An 11,761-nucleotide genomic window follows, 5' to 3' on the forward strand; every position below is an offset into this window, starting at 1 on the left:
TTTATAAAATCAATAAAAAGGTAAAACATCCCAGGGGGTGAATACTTTTTATAGGCACTGTATACATGGTTGGTAGTCAAGACAAAGAAGAGTCCATGGTTTCCTTTTGAGGAATGCGTCATGCAAACTGCAGCAGAATGGATGAGAAAGAAGCAAAGCGCCTGCTCTCTCATCAACACAAAAGCTGTTTTCTTCAATCAAGCAGTTTTTTTAGGCCATGAAAAACAGGAAAGAGATTCTGTTGCAGCCTTGCATCTATTCAAAGTTCTTGAATTAGATAATTGAGTATATTTTTGTCCTTCAAGCACAGATGTTTGTTTTTAATTAGTTTGTCAGAAGAGAGACCTTTCAACAACCCCTTTCACCATTGTTTCTCTGTTAAGGTAAGTGGCCCAGTAGACGAGGTTGAAGGTTCCGAAGAGGACAGGGAACACTATCCGTGACATCTTGTCTATCTTGCTGACACTATTGTAGGTCTTTTTGGGGTCCGCCATCTTGGTCTCAGAGGCCCGCAGTTGCACCGAGGTCGTGTTGGAGATGGTGGAGATGGACACGTCCTTGGTGAGGTTGGGGGTGTAGTTGACACCTGCCGAGCAAACGTTGTTGGGCTTTTTCGACAGCACCATGGGGTCTCGTTTCTACAGTGGGACAGATTGCAGTGAGCAGTGAATTCATTTAAAGCCCTCTACAGATGCCATTTGCTCTGCTATTACCAATGTTTATGGTCTGAAATAATCAATGTGTTTCATTCTGTCTGGAGTGGTTAGTGATTTTACAGAGGTAAAACATTTCTGGCAAAACATTCTGGTGAAATGCGGGCTGGTCTGTCATCAAATTTCATTGAGGTAGCAGCATGATTCTAACTGGCTGTCTGGCAGTTTGGTTTTTATTTATGATGGCTACAATATGAGGTGGCTGTTTTACTGCAGCTGCTAACAGATACATGACAGTTTTCCTGGACATCTCTGATAATATTTAAGCTAGAAATGTGTATAATAATGAGTGAAGTAATACCATTATCTATATATATGTTAACTATGTAGCAAGAAATACCAGCACATATAAAAGTTTTGGAAAATGTCCAACAGCGTCCAAGCATTTTTAATTTGTAGTTTATGGGTTAAAATGTGAAGCCAAAGAAATGTTCTTTAAAGTATTTTAAGGCATTTGTCCCTATCAGTGTAGCCTAGTGCTCACATGTTGTACCTTGGGGTGCTGTGCTTCCAGGGCCTTCTTGCCATCCCAGGCCCAGCTCCTCTTGGTGAAGTAGTTCACTGTGGCAAACTCGATGAGGGCAGAAAAGACAAAAGCGTAGCAGACGGCAATGAACCAGTCCATGGCTGTAGCGTAGGCCACTTTAGGGAGGGAGTTCCTAGCGCTGATGCTGAGTGTGGTCATGGTCAGCACAGTGGTCACCCCTGGGTGCAAACAAAGGCCATGACAAGTTTAAATTGAGTTTTTACAAGCTGGCTGGAGACAACCTCCCCTCAATCTACAAAGGTGGGTGCTTTAATAACTCTTAACTGCCAGAGTGCTGCTGCTCAGTGGACAGCAGTTATTATTCTCCCTTGTGTGAATGAGCATGACAGGAATTATTATACAGATAAATAAAAAGTAAAAAAAAAGAAAAAAAGAAAAGAATGTAAATAATCAGCTTCACTCACCAAAAACAGTCCTCGCAGGAACTGATTCTCTGTTTAGCCAAAATGACACCTGAGACAGAATTACAGTCATGAAACAGGGCATATATGTCTGGATGACAAAATATCCAATCTTCCTTTTCAGGTAGAAGTGGGCCATCATCACTCTATACTGTCCTGAGGGGAGACAAGGAGATAAAAATGACATAAAAGTTAGACAGGGACAATAAACAAACCAGGCGGTTTGATGTCTGCTTTAAGCTGAGCCACTCCAGGGTAAATACTGTTTCTACATAGGAATATTTAATGTGTGATTTGACCCCTGTACAGTGCTAAATGTACTGGGTTACCAAATAGGAATCCATAATCATTCCTGACCAAATTACTCTTTATGATTCCCTGATGGTGCTCAATCACTGGATAAAACAGGCACAGAAACAGTCACAAACCCATCTCATGCTTATCCCCCATCAAATGTAGCTCTCCTCCTTCCTGCTATTTCAGTAATGAAATAATCAGAGGGGTTGGAACTGCAGGTGGTGAAGGTGGAACAGAGAACTGGGAGCTGGGATGAAGAGAACATTTCATATTCAGCTGAACAAATTAACCTGACTTCAGATCCGTTATTAAACAAAATATGGGCGCCGATCTGCGTTAATTATTACGAAAAATAACATCTGGGATTCGACAATGCAGTGATGACAGTTGCAGATAAAGAAACAAAGTGTAGAAAGAGAAACGGCACTATTTTCAGTTAAACAACTAAAGATTGCATTTGAGGCTTAAAAAAATCATTTGGCCTGCATCAGTTTGTAACTGAAGTTGCTGGTAAACTAAAAGAATCCCATGACTATGTTCCACATACTGTAGCACATGTACACATGCAGCTCTCTCCCTCCCTCCCTCCCTCCCTCACACACACACACTAATACACAAGACTTTCTCCAGGCAAAATCGGATTTTTGAACCTCCCTAATCCCTGGATACAATCTGCATCCTGCCATCAGTGTGAGGACGAGAGGGAGTGAAGTGGGGGTGATGTGGTGGTGGGGGTGAGGCAAGGCTTCCTGTCCTGGGATCTTCAGAGAGCTCTAAAACCCGCCCACTCCACCCTGCCACTGACACATGGCACACATATACGCACTGAAACACACACGAAGGGTGATTTCGAACTGCTGACAGTGACACACACCTCAGCACACAATAAGCCACAGAGAGGGATGCTCCTGCCACTGCTGCTAATCACTGGTGGGATTGGGGGGGTAACTGTGTGGACATTTTCTATCACTACCTTTTTATGGTGTTTCCTAGTCATTCAGCAGCTGTTTGTGGAATAATAATCAAACAGTCTTAATGGGACTGGTTGACCTGGGAAGGGAAGAAGAGGCAGAAATGAACAGTGGGCATCAACTGTTAGCAGCCTGAACGTGAGGTCAGTTTGTTAGCTTTGCAGGCTGAGAGCAGACATCTTATCAACACCACTGCCATGACTATGCCTGGCCCAGGAGATCCCCAACACTGTGGCCCCATCACCTGGGCCCTCTGATGCCCTGATGACTCCTGGCTGTCTGGGTCACAACTACACCGCCGACTCCTACTGCCATCTGAAACATCCAGACGCATCCGAGAGCTGCCAACCTGGCACACCCCAGGGTCGCCTCTGCTCTTGATGCATGGATCCCGCCAGGAATGGGGACAGAGGGATGAGGAGGAACATGTCCCTCAGGTGGATCTTACTGCTTTTTTCCCAAGAATTTGTATTACGTAACGTCAAAGGGGAACTTCCCTTCGTGTCAGGGAACAATGCTGCCATGCTGGTTAACTGGTGAGTAAAAAGAACAGTTTTAACTTTAACAGTCTTGTCTAATAGTCTGAAGGGTGAAAGACGTCCACCTTAGCCCTTCTCCTTTGTTAATTAGTTAAGGTATATTTTATTAGGACGACGTATAGTAATATTGTTTACAATACAAGTCCCTAGAAAATAGTTGGAACTCTTCTATACTCTAGTACGTCTTATCCACTTTTAGAGACTGGGTGTTATTTTAGGAAAGATATTGCTGTCTGAGATGAAGAAGCAATATTGTTAAAGATGTCATGGTGTCAAAAACTTGTCGACTAATCTCCTTCATTTCTTCAAGTGGAGTGTTGACGTGCTCATTAGATACTCACAACATCACAACCATCCAATGAGGTTTCCAGATTTATGTACATTATCAAACTAAATCAATGCAAATTTGATCTGTGGATAGACGAAAGGATGTCCAATGTTTTCGTTGAGGCTGTGCAGCTAAAGCCAGTTGTTACTGCTAAGAGTAACAACACAGGCAAGCCCAGATAATCGTTACTTGTCAGCGGTTTTGAATTTTAGGTTGACAAGTGCTTCATTACGTTGTCTAGACCCAATCAACCAGCAGGTGACTGCCAGTCCTACTTTAATCAAGCAGGAAAACAGTTAACTCCATGTTATATCTTTCTTTCTGTCTCTATCTGTGCCTGTCTTCTATCAGAACAAAGACTCCTCAGACTTCTCCATACAAAAATATCAAATACTGCAGGACCATGCAACAGAAAGAACTGTCAGACAACATTGCTAAATTGTAGAAAAAGAGCTTCAGGTTATGGTAATACACCATTTAAAGCATGCTGATATTGAAGACTAAGAAGAAAATGCACGATGCTGTTCTGCCACATCTGAAAGTGTCATATTTGGTCTTTGGAAATTATTATCCAGACAGTCACAGACATACACAAAGTAAATTAACCGGCCAGACTGAATGTGACCCTTGAGCTCAAACTCCTCAGCAGTCTCCACCACTGATTTGGATGGTTTCCAAGAGACAAGCTCTAAGCTGCATGAATGATGACTTCCTGCCTTTATTCCTGCTTCGAGTTCAAGTTATGGTTAGCATTTAATCAGGGCACCAGATGGCAGTTTGACAATTTAGGACAAACAAGGTAATGTCAAGTAAACAGCCAGACATGCAAATACATAACTGAAGATCGGTTAAGTGTCAAGAGAGGATAAAATATTATGTCTGATCTCCAGGGCACAGCTTTAATTTACAGTGTATTCTGGATTTATATAACAGAAAACTACAAAATAATTAATAGGATTTTACAGTGTACTCTAAGGAAAGCTGTGCAAAACCCTGAGTTTGTTCAACATTTTTGTCATTTTTCAATGTATCAGTGTTGCATTCTTTTTTAAACTGGTGTTGTAAGGTCCTGCTTTTAGCTAATTAATATTTACTGCTCAGATAAATAGTTTTCAGTAAACAGTTTCAGAATGTCCTTAGATTTCATGCTGTACTTGTGGAAAATGTAGTTCAGCATCCCTAGGTTGGTTGTCCTATTGCTGATTGTATTCATAGTCAACTGCAGCAACCCATAATTAAAAACAAACAGTATGTCAGTATCAGAGATGTCTGCCAGGCTGCTAACTAGCAAGCTGGTCGGCATGCCAACCAATCAGCCACCCAGCCAGCGAACCACCAGTTACACATGCAGTCCGCCCCAACCAACAAAACTTTTACAGTAATCCGCTGAAAAAACTGGCTCAGCCAGCAAAAGTGAGGTTTCAGTCATGGGACATGGATGAAAAAAAAAACAGGGGAAATCCACACTTTTAATAATGATTCAACCACAAACTGGGAGGAAGCGCATTACAGTTCTACTTTACATAAGAGCATTAAGCAGATGCCTTTCAACGCCCCCACCCCACGTGTCAGAGCGAGCTTGTCCAATCCCAACAAACTAACAGTCACACACATTTCTTTTTCTAACTTTGTGAGGACCAAATTAAATTTGAAGTAAAACCATCTCCATTATGGTAAATTTTAGGATGAAACACCTCCAATCACAGACCCATAAAATCAGTCTTACTTTATGTTTCTCCATGACTGTAACCCATAGTCTAAAAATAACCATGAACTGACCGGGTCAGTCTGTGCATCATTATGAGGACAGCTGTGCAAAGATGAAATGTACAAGAGCACATGCCAAACACACAGGCAGCCGAGCAATCCTTCACTGATCTGTGAGGTCACCTTCTTATGCAAAAGCTGATGGGTGGTTGGATGGGAGGGGATTAACTCTAGGTCTCAGGTCTCTCTCTATGTGTGTACGCATGCATGGGCTCATGCCGGGATAAGTGTTGTTTGACGGGCCTGTCCAGGCCTGTGGACAGCTGGCTGTGTGAGGGACAGGCTACTCTCGTCCACTAGCCTCCACTCATTCACTGCGATCCCACATTTACTATCTGCCTTGCAGTGATTATCTTTTCTAATCTACAATTTGCTACATTGTGGTATTTGATATGACACTTTTGTAAAATAGGTGGAATTTGGTATTACACTCGTCCTTTGTGAGTGATTTAATTTATACTATGAAATTTCTCACAAGAAAGGTGAAGAATAAGGGTAGTTAAACAGAACAAGGATAAGTATGCAGGTAGTAGCAGAGACGTTCGGAAGATTTGGAATCTTTCTGCTGGAGGTTCCTTAGTTAATTAAAAAAGATTTAGTAACTAACAGGGCTTTGCTGTGTTGAGTCAGGACTTCATCTTTGCCTTGTAAACCCACTAACTTGTTAGGGGATTACTTTACATAATGCATAATGTATTTCATATTATAGTTTAAAAAGGTTAAAAGGTAATGTGTTATTCTGTATCTTTCTCGCTGTCAACAAACCCCTCAGCTCCAAGCACATTTTTTACAAGTGAAGATGTAAAAGCAACTTTTAATATAACATTTTGAGATTGTTGAAGGGGTCACAAATATATAGTTTTATCTTAAAAAATGTTAAGGCTTTCTTTTCAAACACCTGGCAACTGTGGGGTTTGTTACGACAGGTTATTCTGAGAATGTTGGAAACTATTGCATTTACAGTGGTGGATTAATAAGCGCCAATGAGTAGTTATGGCCAAATAAGCTGCATTAATGAGGGAACATTTTACCTCGATCAAAGGTGATGTGGTTTAAACAGAGGTCATGGACCTGTTGCACCACAACTCTTTGTACTGTAAATTCAAACTTGGCCTAGTTACAAGAGAAGTGTTTGCTAAGTACAATAGCAAATAGTACTAATTAGCAGTTCAATTTAAGGTACTGTTTGGCGTTACATTAACCATTCCAGTGTACTGTGTATGCTACATCTTGTTAAACAGTAGCCGTCTGCTGGCACGTGATCTACTCTTTATTTCTCTTGCATCACTTGTGCATTTACATTCATCAAAAGGTTTCTACAGTATCCTCTGGGAATAAGTTGTACTGCTTCTCCTACTTCTGTTACTGCTATCTTATTATTTTATTCCTACACTTACTACTACTACTACTACAGTACTATTATTATATTATTGGACTGCTATTTCCATTTCTTTGTTTTAGCTTTGATTAGTTATCGTTCTGCATTCCCTTTTAGTTCTTTTTTTGTGCATTCAAGTCACTTTCAGCTTTTCCCGTTGATGGGTCGCCACAGCGAATCGTCACACTGACGACTCGCAAGTTGACACTTGGCACGTGTTTTACGCCGGATGCCCTTCCTGATGCAACCCTGACTTGAACCTGGGCCGCAGCGGGGAGAGCACTGCGCCTTAACCACTAGTCTACCAGGGACAAGTGTGTTCTCATAAACGCACAGACCTCTGCTGGTGTTTATGTTTTTTGTGCCAGCAGTCAGCCCAATAAGATGGTACTGGTTGAGTCTGGAGCCGTCCTCTGCCACCACCACAGGCTTAGGAACTCCCTGAGTCCAAATGTAGACCACCTCTGACACTGGATAGGCATCTGAGAGAGAGAAAGATGATTTTACCTTTTAGCTTGCAAATGTTTTAATGTATTCATTTTTAATACAGGAGTATCCAAAATGCAAAGGAAAGCTTCCCTCTTTGTTTTAACCACAGTAGATTAGTAATACATTCCATTTTCAACCCAGTCATCACTGATAATATGTGTAGCTGCCCATGTGCTTGTGTGTGTACTGAATGAACTGCTGATGGACAGTCGTGATTTGACCGCAGGCTTAAAGCGAAAAACAAAATTTCACTTGCATGAGTGTGGGTGGATATTTGAGTGTACTTTTGTATAAACCACACCTCTGGGTCAGAGATGAGTTTCCCTGTCAGCAGGAGCCAGCCTGAGTCAGACTAACCGTAATGTGTTGTATCACATTAAAAATCTGAGCGCCGACTCCGAAGTTGCTCCTGCTATTTCATTTATTCATGCTGAATCCTGCACAAATACAGGACCTCAATCTATTTGCTCCTCTCTAAAATATGAAAAGATGAAAGAGAGGGATTCTTCTCTGATTATTAGAAGAGATGATTATTAGTTTAGGTAATGTATTCTCTGGTAACCTGCGTCCAAAACAGCCTTATATCCAAGTGTTTTTGCAAGTAGAACTGGCACAAGTGAAACAAGTCTTCATGGGTGAGAACATCGAAAAAGCAGGCACTGAAAATTCTGCTGTCTAGTGAACAATTGTGTACATTAAATATCTACAAACAGAGGACAGAACAAGCCAACACAGCATAAAAACATTTAAATGTTACCAACTAATTTGCTGACTGTTATAAGGACAAATTAAACTCCTAGCTTGGCCTTATGTAACAAGGTTAAGCACTGTTTATTTCCGGCCACAGGATAACATCTTAACCTGAATATTTCTATCCTGGGTGCTTACTTTGCAACTAGTGCTGTACAAGGTACAGTATATAGTGTTTAAAATTGGGCACTGTCGAGCCCAAGGCCAGGACTGTAATTGGAGGGCAGTTAAACTGGAATAAGGGATTATTGGTGACTTTCATTATGCAGAGGAAGAGCTAAAGACTTTGGCAGGCAAGACGGTGCACTTATGCCAACTTTTCAACAGTTCACGCTTAACGCTTTGCTGCTCCCGCCTTGTGTGTGAGGAAATGGGAGCTACAACTCAGCCAAATTCATCACTTACTACACAGTAGCTCTGTGCACTCTGAAATATTACAGGAACACAGAAGATTTCACAGCACTGAATTTTTTTTTTTCCCTAAACCACAAATTTGGCCACTTTGTGATCAATCACCTCGGTGGCTCTGATGACTCAGACCATATATTATTGTTTTCCTACTGCTTGGGAGACCAGGTTTTGTGCGGTTCACACTATTATCTGCAAAACAGTTTTCCTTCAGCAACTGTTCTGTCTGTATGAGTTCATTTTAACCTGTGGCCTTTTACTGATTGTCAGTTTTACAGCTTTTGTGTCTGATGCACCAACAATTCCAATGCTTGTTTTGTGCCTCTGCAAATTGATATGTTGTGGTCAACTCCAACTCTAAGGTGAATGGTAAAATAAGACAGTGTAGCACTTTTAGCTTGTTTAAAAGAAAACAATTGCATCTTAAATGAAATGCTACACATCACTGGCCACAACATTAACTGAACACCATAGAGGATTAGGCGGGAGCAGCAACTCTTCAGTGTATACCTGGGAACTGTATGGATGACAGCCAGCAGCTAAATTAGGATGTGGGCACTGTAGACAAGAACAAGGAATTAGTTGCCCTTTACCTGGGCTAACTTTAGAGCATGCCTTCGTGTTTTAATTGCCACAATAAATCACTACTGTGTCACCAGTGGGTGGATACAAGGCTATGATTCACTTCATAAATGTAGGCAATACCTATATTAGCTTTGTTGTAGTAATGAGAGCAAAGGTCCAGAACATTTGTTACATGGTTTGTAAAGATGCAGTGTTGTCATATTGTGATCAACACATCATTCCTTTTATACACTTACAGTACACCCCTAACCTGCTGGGCATTGGACTGGGGAAATTAAGACTTTGCCTTGGGAAGACCTAGCAGCTCCATACACTAACTGGATTGCAGTCAAATGGGTGTCTCTCAGAGGGAGTGTGGGTGCAGTGCATCTCACAGAGATCTGGGGATAAGAGCCTCATACTTTTAGCCCAAGAGGCTCAGAATGCGTGACATTTACTCAGAGCCGTCTTAAAATAACCACAGGCCCATTTATGTATCTATACATATCCTCAATGGGAGGACAAACAGACAAGCTGTCCCAGTGAAAAAAGGCACTGGTCTTCTTCTGATCATGGACCTAATTAAGTGTTAGAGAACTTGCAGTAATCTTCTATATTTTTTCTCTTGACCAAGGTTTTTAAACTCGACAGTTGTTGTTCAACTGAGGACCATTAAGTAAACCATATTACCCAGAAACATAAACAGATTAGGTCTTTCCTGCTGTTGTCTACATAGACATCTACTTTAACTCATATATTTCTGGCTTTGACTGATAAACTGAATGTGCTAAGTCACAGGTAGCATCACACGTTGCTTATCAGAATAGTATAATGATTGAAAATATTTTAACGTATGAGAAAAAAACACGTTTTTCATCTTACAAAATAAAAGTTGATGTTTTAAAATAATAAAACACACCATGTCTGTCATGATCAATAGTTTGTGGTGGCTAATGTTAGCAAATTATTGGGTCTATAAGGCCCATTATTTAGACAGTTCATCAACTCTATCACTTTTGTTTACTTGTACTACAGTAGACTAGCACTTTAGCTAAATGCTACTTAGTGATTTAGTATTTAGCATTACACCATAATTGTCAGTTGTACAGTAGCAGCAGTGGCAACTGTTCAGTAGAAGTTACACAGTCTTTCTTTAAATGTGAACGTGACATAAGGGAAGTAAACTCAGCAATCTACTAGATAATGACTATATATATCAAAGAAGCAATGCATTAATTACCCAGTAACGCCCAAACCGATCTTTTATTGTTTTCCAACTCTCAATTAAACTTTGTATTTCTTTGCTGCTTCTGTGTCAACATTAGTACTGTGTAGTATATCATAATGGCTGTGATTAGTTTATATAAAGAATAAAATAAATATAAAAATAGATATGAGTTTACTCACAGCTGCCAAACTTGAGAGGGCAGGCATGTGCATCCATGGGGAAATCCTCCAGCTGCATGGGGCATTCTGCTGATATGGTCAGTCTAAGACAAGACATGCAATGCAGTAACCATGGAACAGTCTCACTTTAGCATGTAATAATAGTTTAAACAATAGTAGTAGTTTTATATACATTTGCTTACAGTATAAGGGGCCTATAAGCTGTAATGAATGGTTTTATTGATTGTTAATGAATTATTTACTAATGCTTTGTAGATCAGTTTTAAGCAAAATACTCCACATTCATGCACATCACTTGCAGGTACATCTTTTCCCTCTCTCAGCAACACTAGCATTGAAGTGACAATACTACCACCTGGTGGTCACAGCATTTCTGCTATTTGTCTCTGTTAAAGAAAACAAAAGCTCATGCAAGTCGATCACTTATCAATTCATTTAGATATGAATATTTAATTTTAAACCTCTGTCTTATAATGACCATCTTCTAAATTGTTGAGGACTTGAAGTGAACTCTACTCCTGCTTCCTTTAGATTCATTCAGTGCATCTATTCAAACCATTTACACACACAATAGCTGTTCCTAACCTCATTTTCAGATTTTTTGTTCTGTTCATTCAGTCAAGATTGAAAACATGTCATTATCATTTTAGTCCCCATGACGCTAGCTCTGTGTCCTAAAGGAACCACAACATCATGGAAATCAGGCACACACACATGCACACACACCATAATTACATTTCTTTTCTAGCTACCTGCCCTAGACTGAATCATGCTAATAGCCACTAATAGCCTGCTAATTGCAGGATGATAAATAGGGATACAAAGATATGATGATGTGGAATCACTGAACTTAATGGGTTGGATAAATGAAAGTTAAGTGGCATGGAAACCAGTTCACAAGAACACATGTTAAAGATTTCTCTAGCATAGGCTTTTGTTTCTACTTTAAGCACTAAGGCACAATCACAACATTCCGCACTAGTAACAGAATAACTGTTGTGATATTATACTGTAATCTCTATGACAACTGTGTTTTAAAGCATTCCCAATTATTTTAGTAAGGCAAATGAAGCATAACAAAGTGGGATAAGAGGACACCTCCCTGCAGAGACCACAGGGGCACAGCTTGCTTTCCACATCCATGCAGGCTTATGCAAATACATTACATGTCAAAAACAAGTGAAGGATTTTGTACGGCAGAA

At 40.4% G+C, this 11,761-nt stretch overlaps 1 protein-coding gene across 2 annotated transcripts in view; it reads right to left on the reverse strand.

The window, feature by feature from the left end:
- Positions 1–11,761, reverse strand: part of LOC109955763 (gamma-aminobutyric acid receptor subunit alpha-5-like) — a 20,410-nt gene continuing 8,649 nt past the window's right edge. For both annotated transcript variants that reach the window (XM_020592211.1, XM_020592212.1), the window contains exons 7-11: positions 10,560–10,642; positions 7,280–7,423; positions 1,665–1,817; positions 1,207–1,418; positions 1–638 (exon numbers count right to left, since the gene is read on the reverse strand). In XM_020592211.1, the coding sequence (XP_020447867.1) occupies positions 333–638; positions 1,207–1,418; positions 1,665–1,817; positions 7,280–7,423; positions 10,560–10,642 (898 nt within the window). In that variant the 3' untranslated portion in view covers positions 1–332. The remainder of the gene's footprint in view (positions 639–1,206; positions 1,419–1,664; positions 1,818–7,279; positions 7,424–10,559; positions 10,643–11,761) is intronic.

This window comes from Monopterus albus, unplaced genomic scaffold (genome assembly GCF_001952655.1).
Source record: "Monopterus albus unplaced genomic scaffold, M_albus_1.0 scaffold16.1, whole genome shotgun sequence".
Taxonomy (NCBI): domain Eukaryota; kingdom Metazoa; phylum Chordata; class Actinopteri; order Synbranchiformes; family Synbranchidae; genus Monopterus; species Monopterus albus.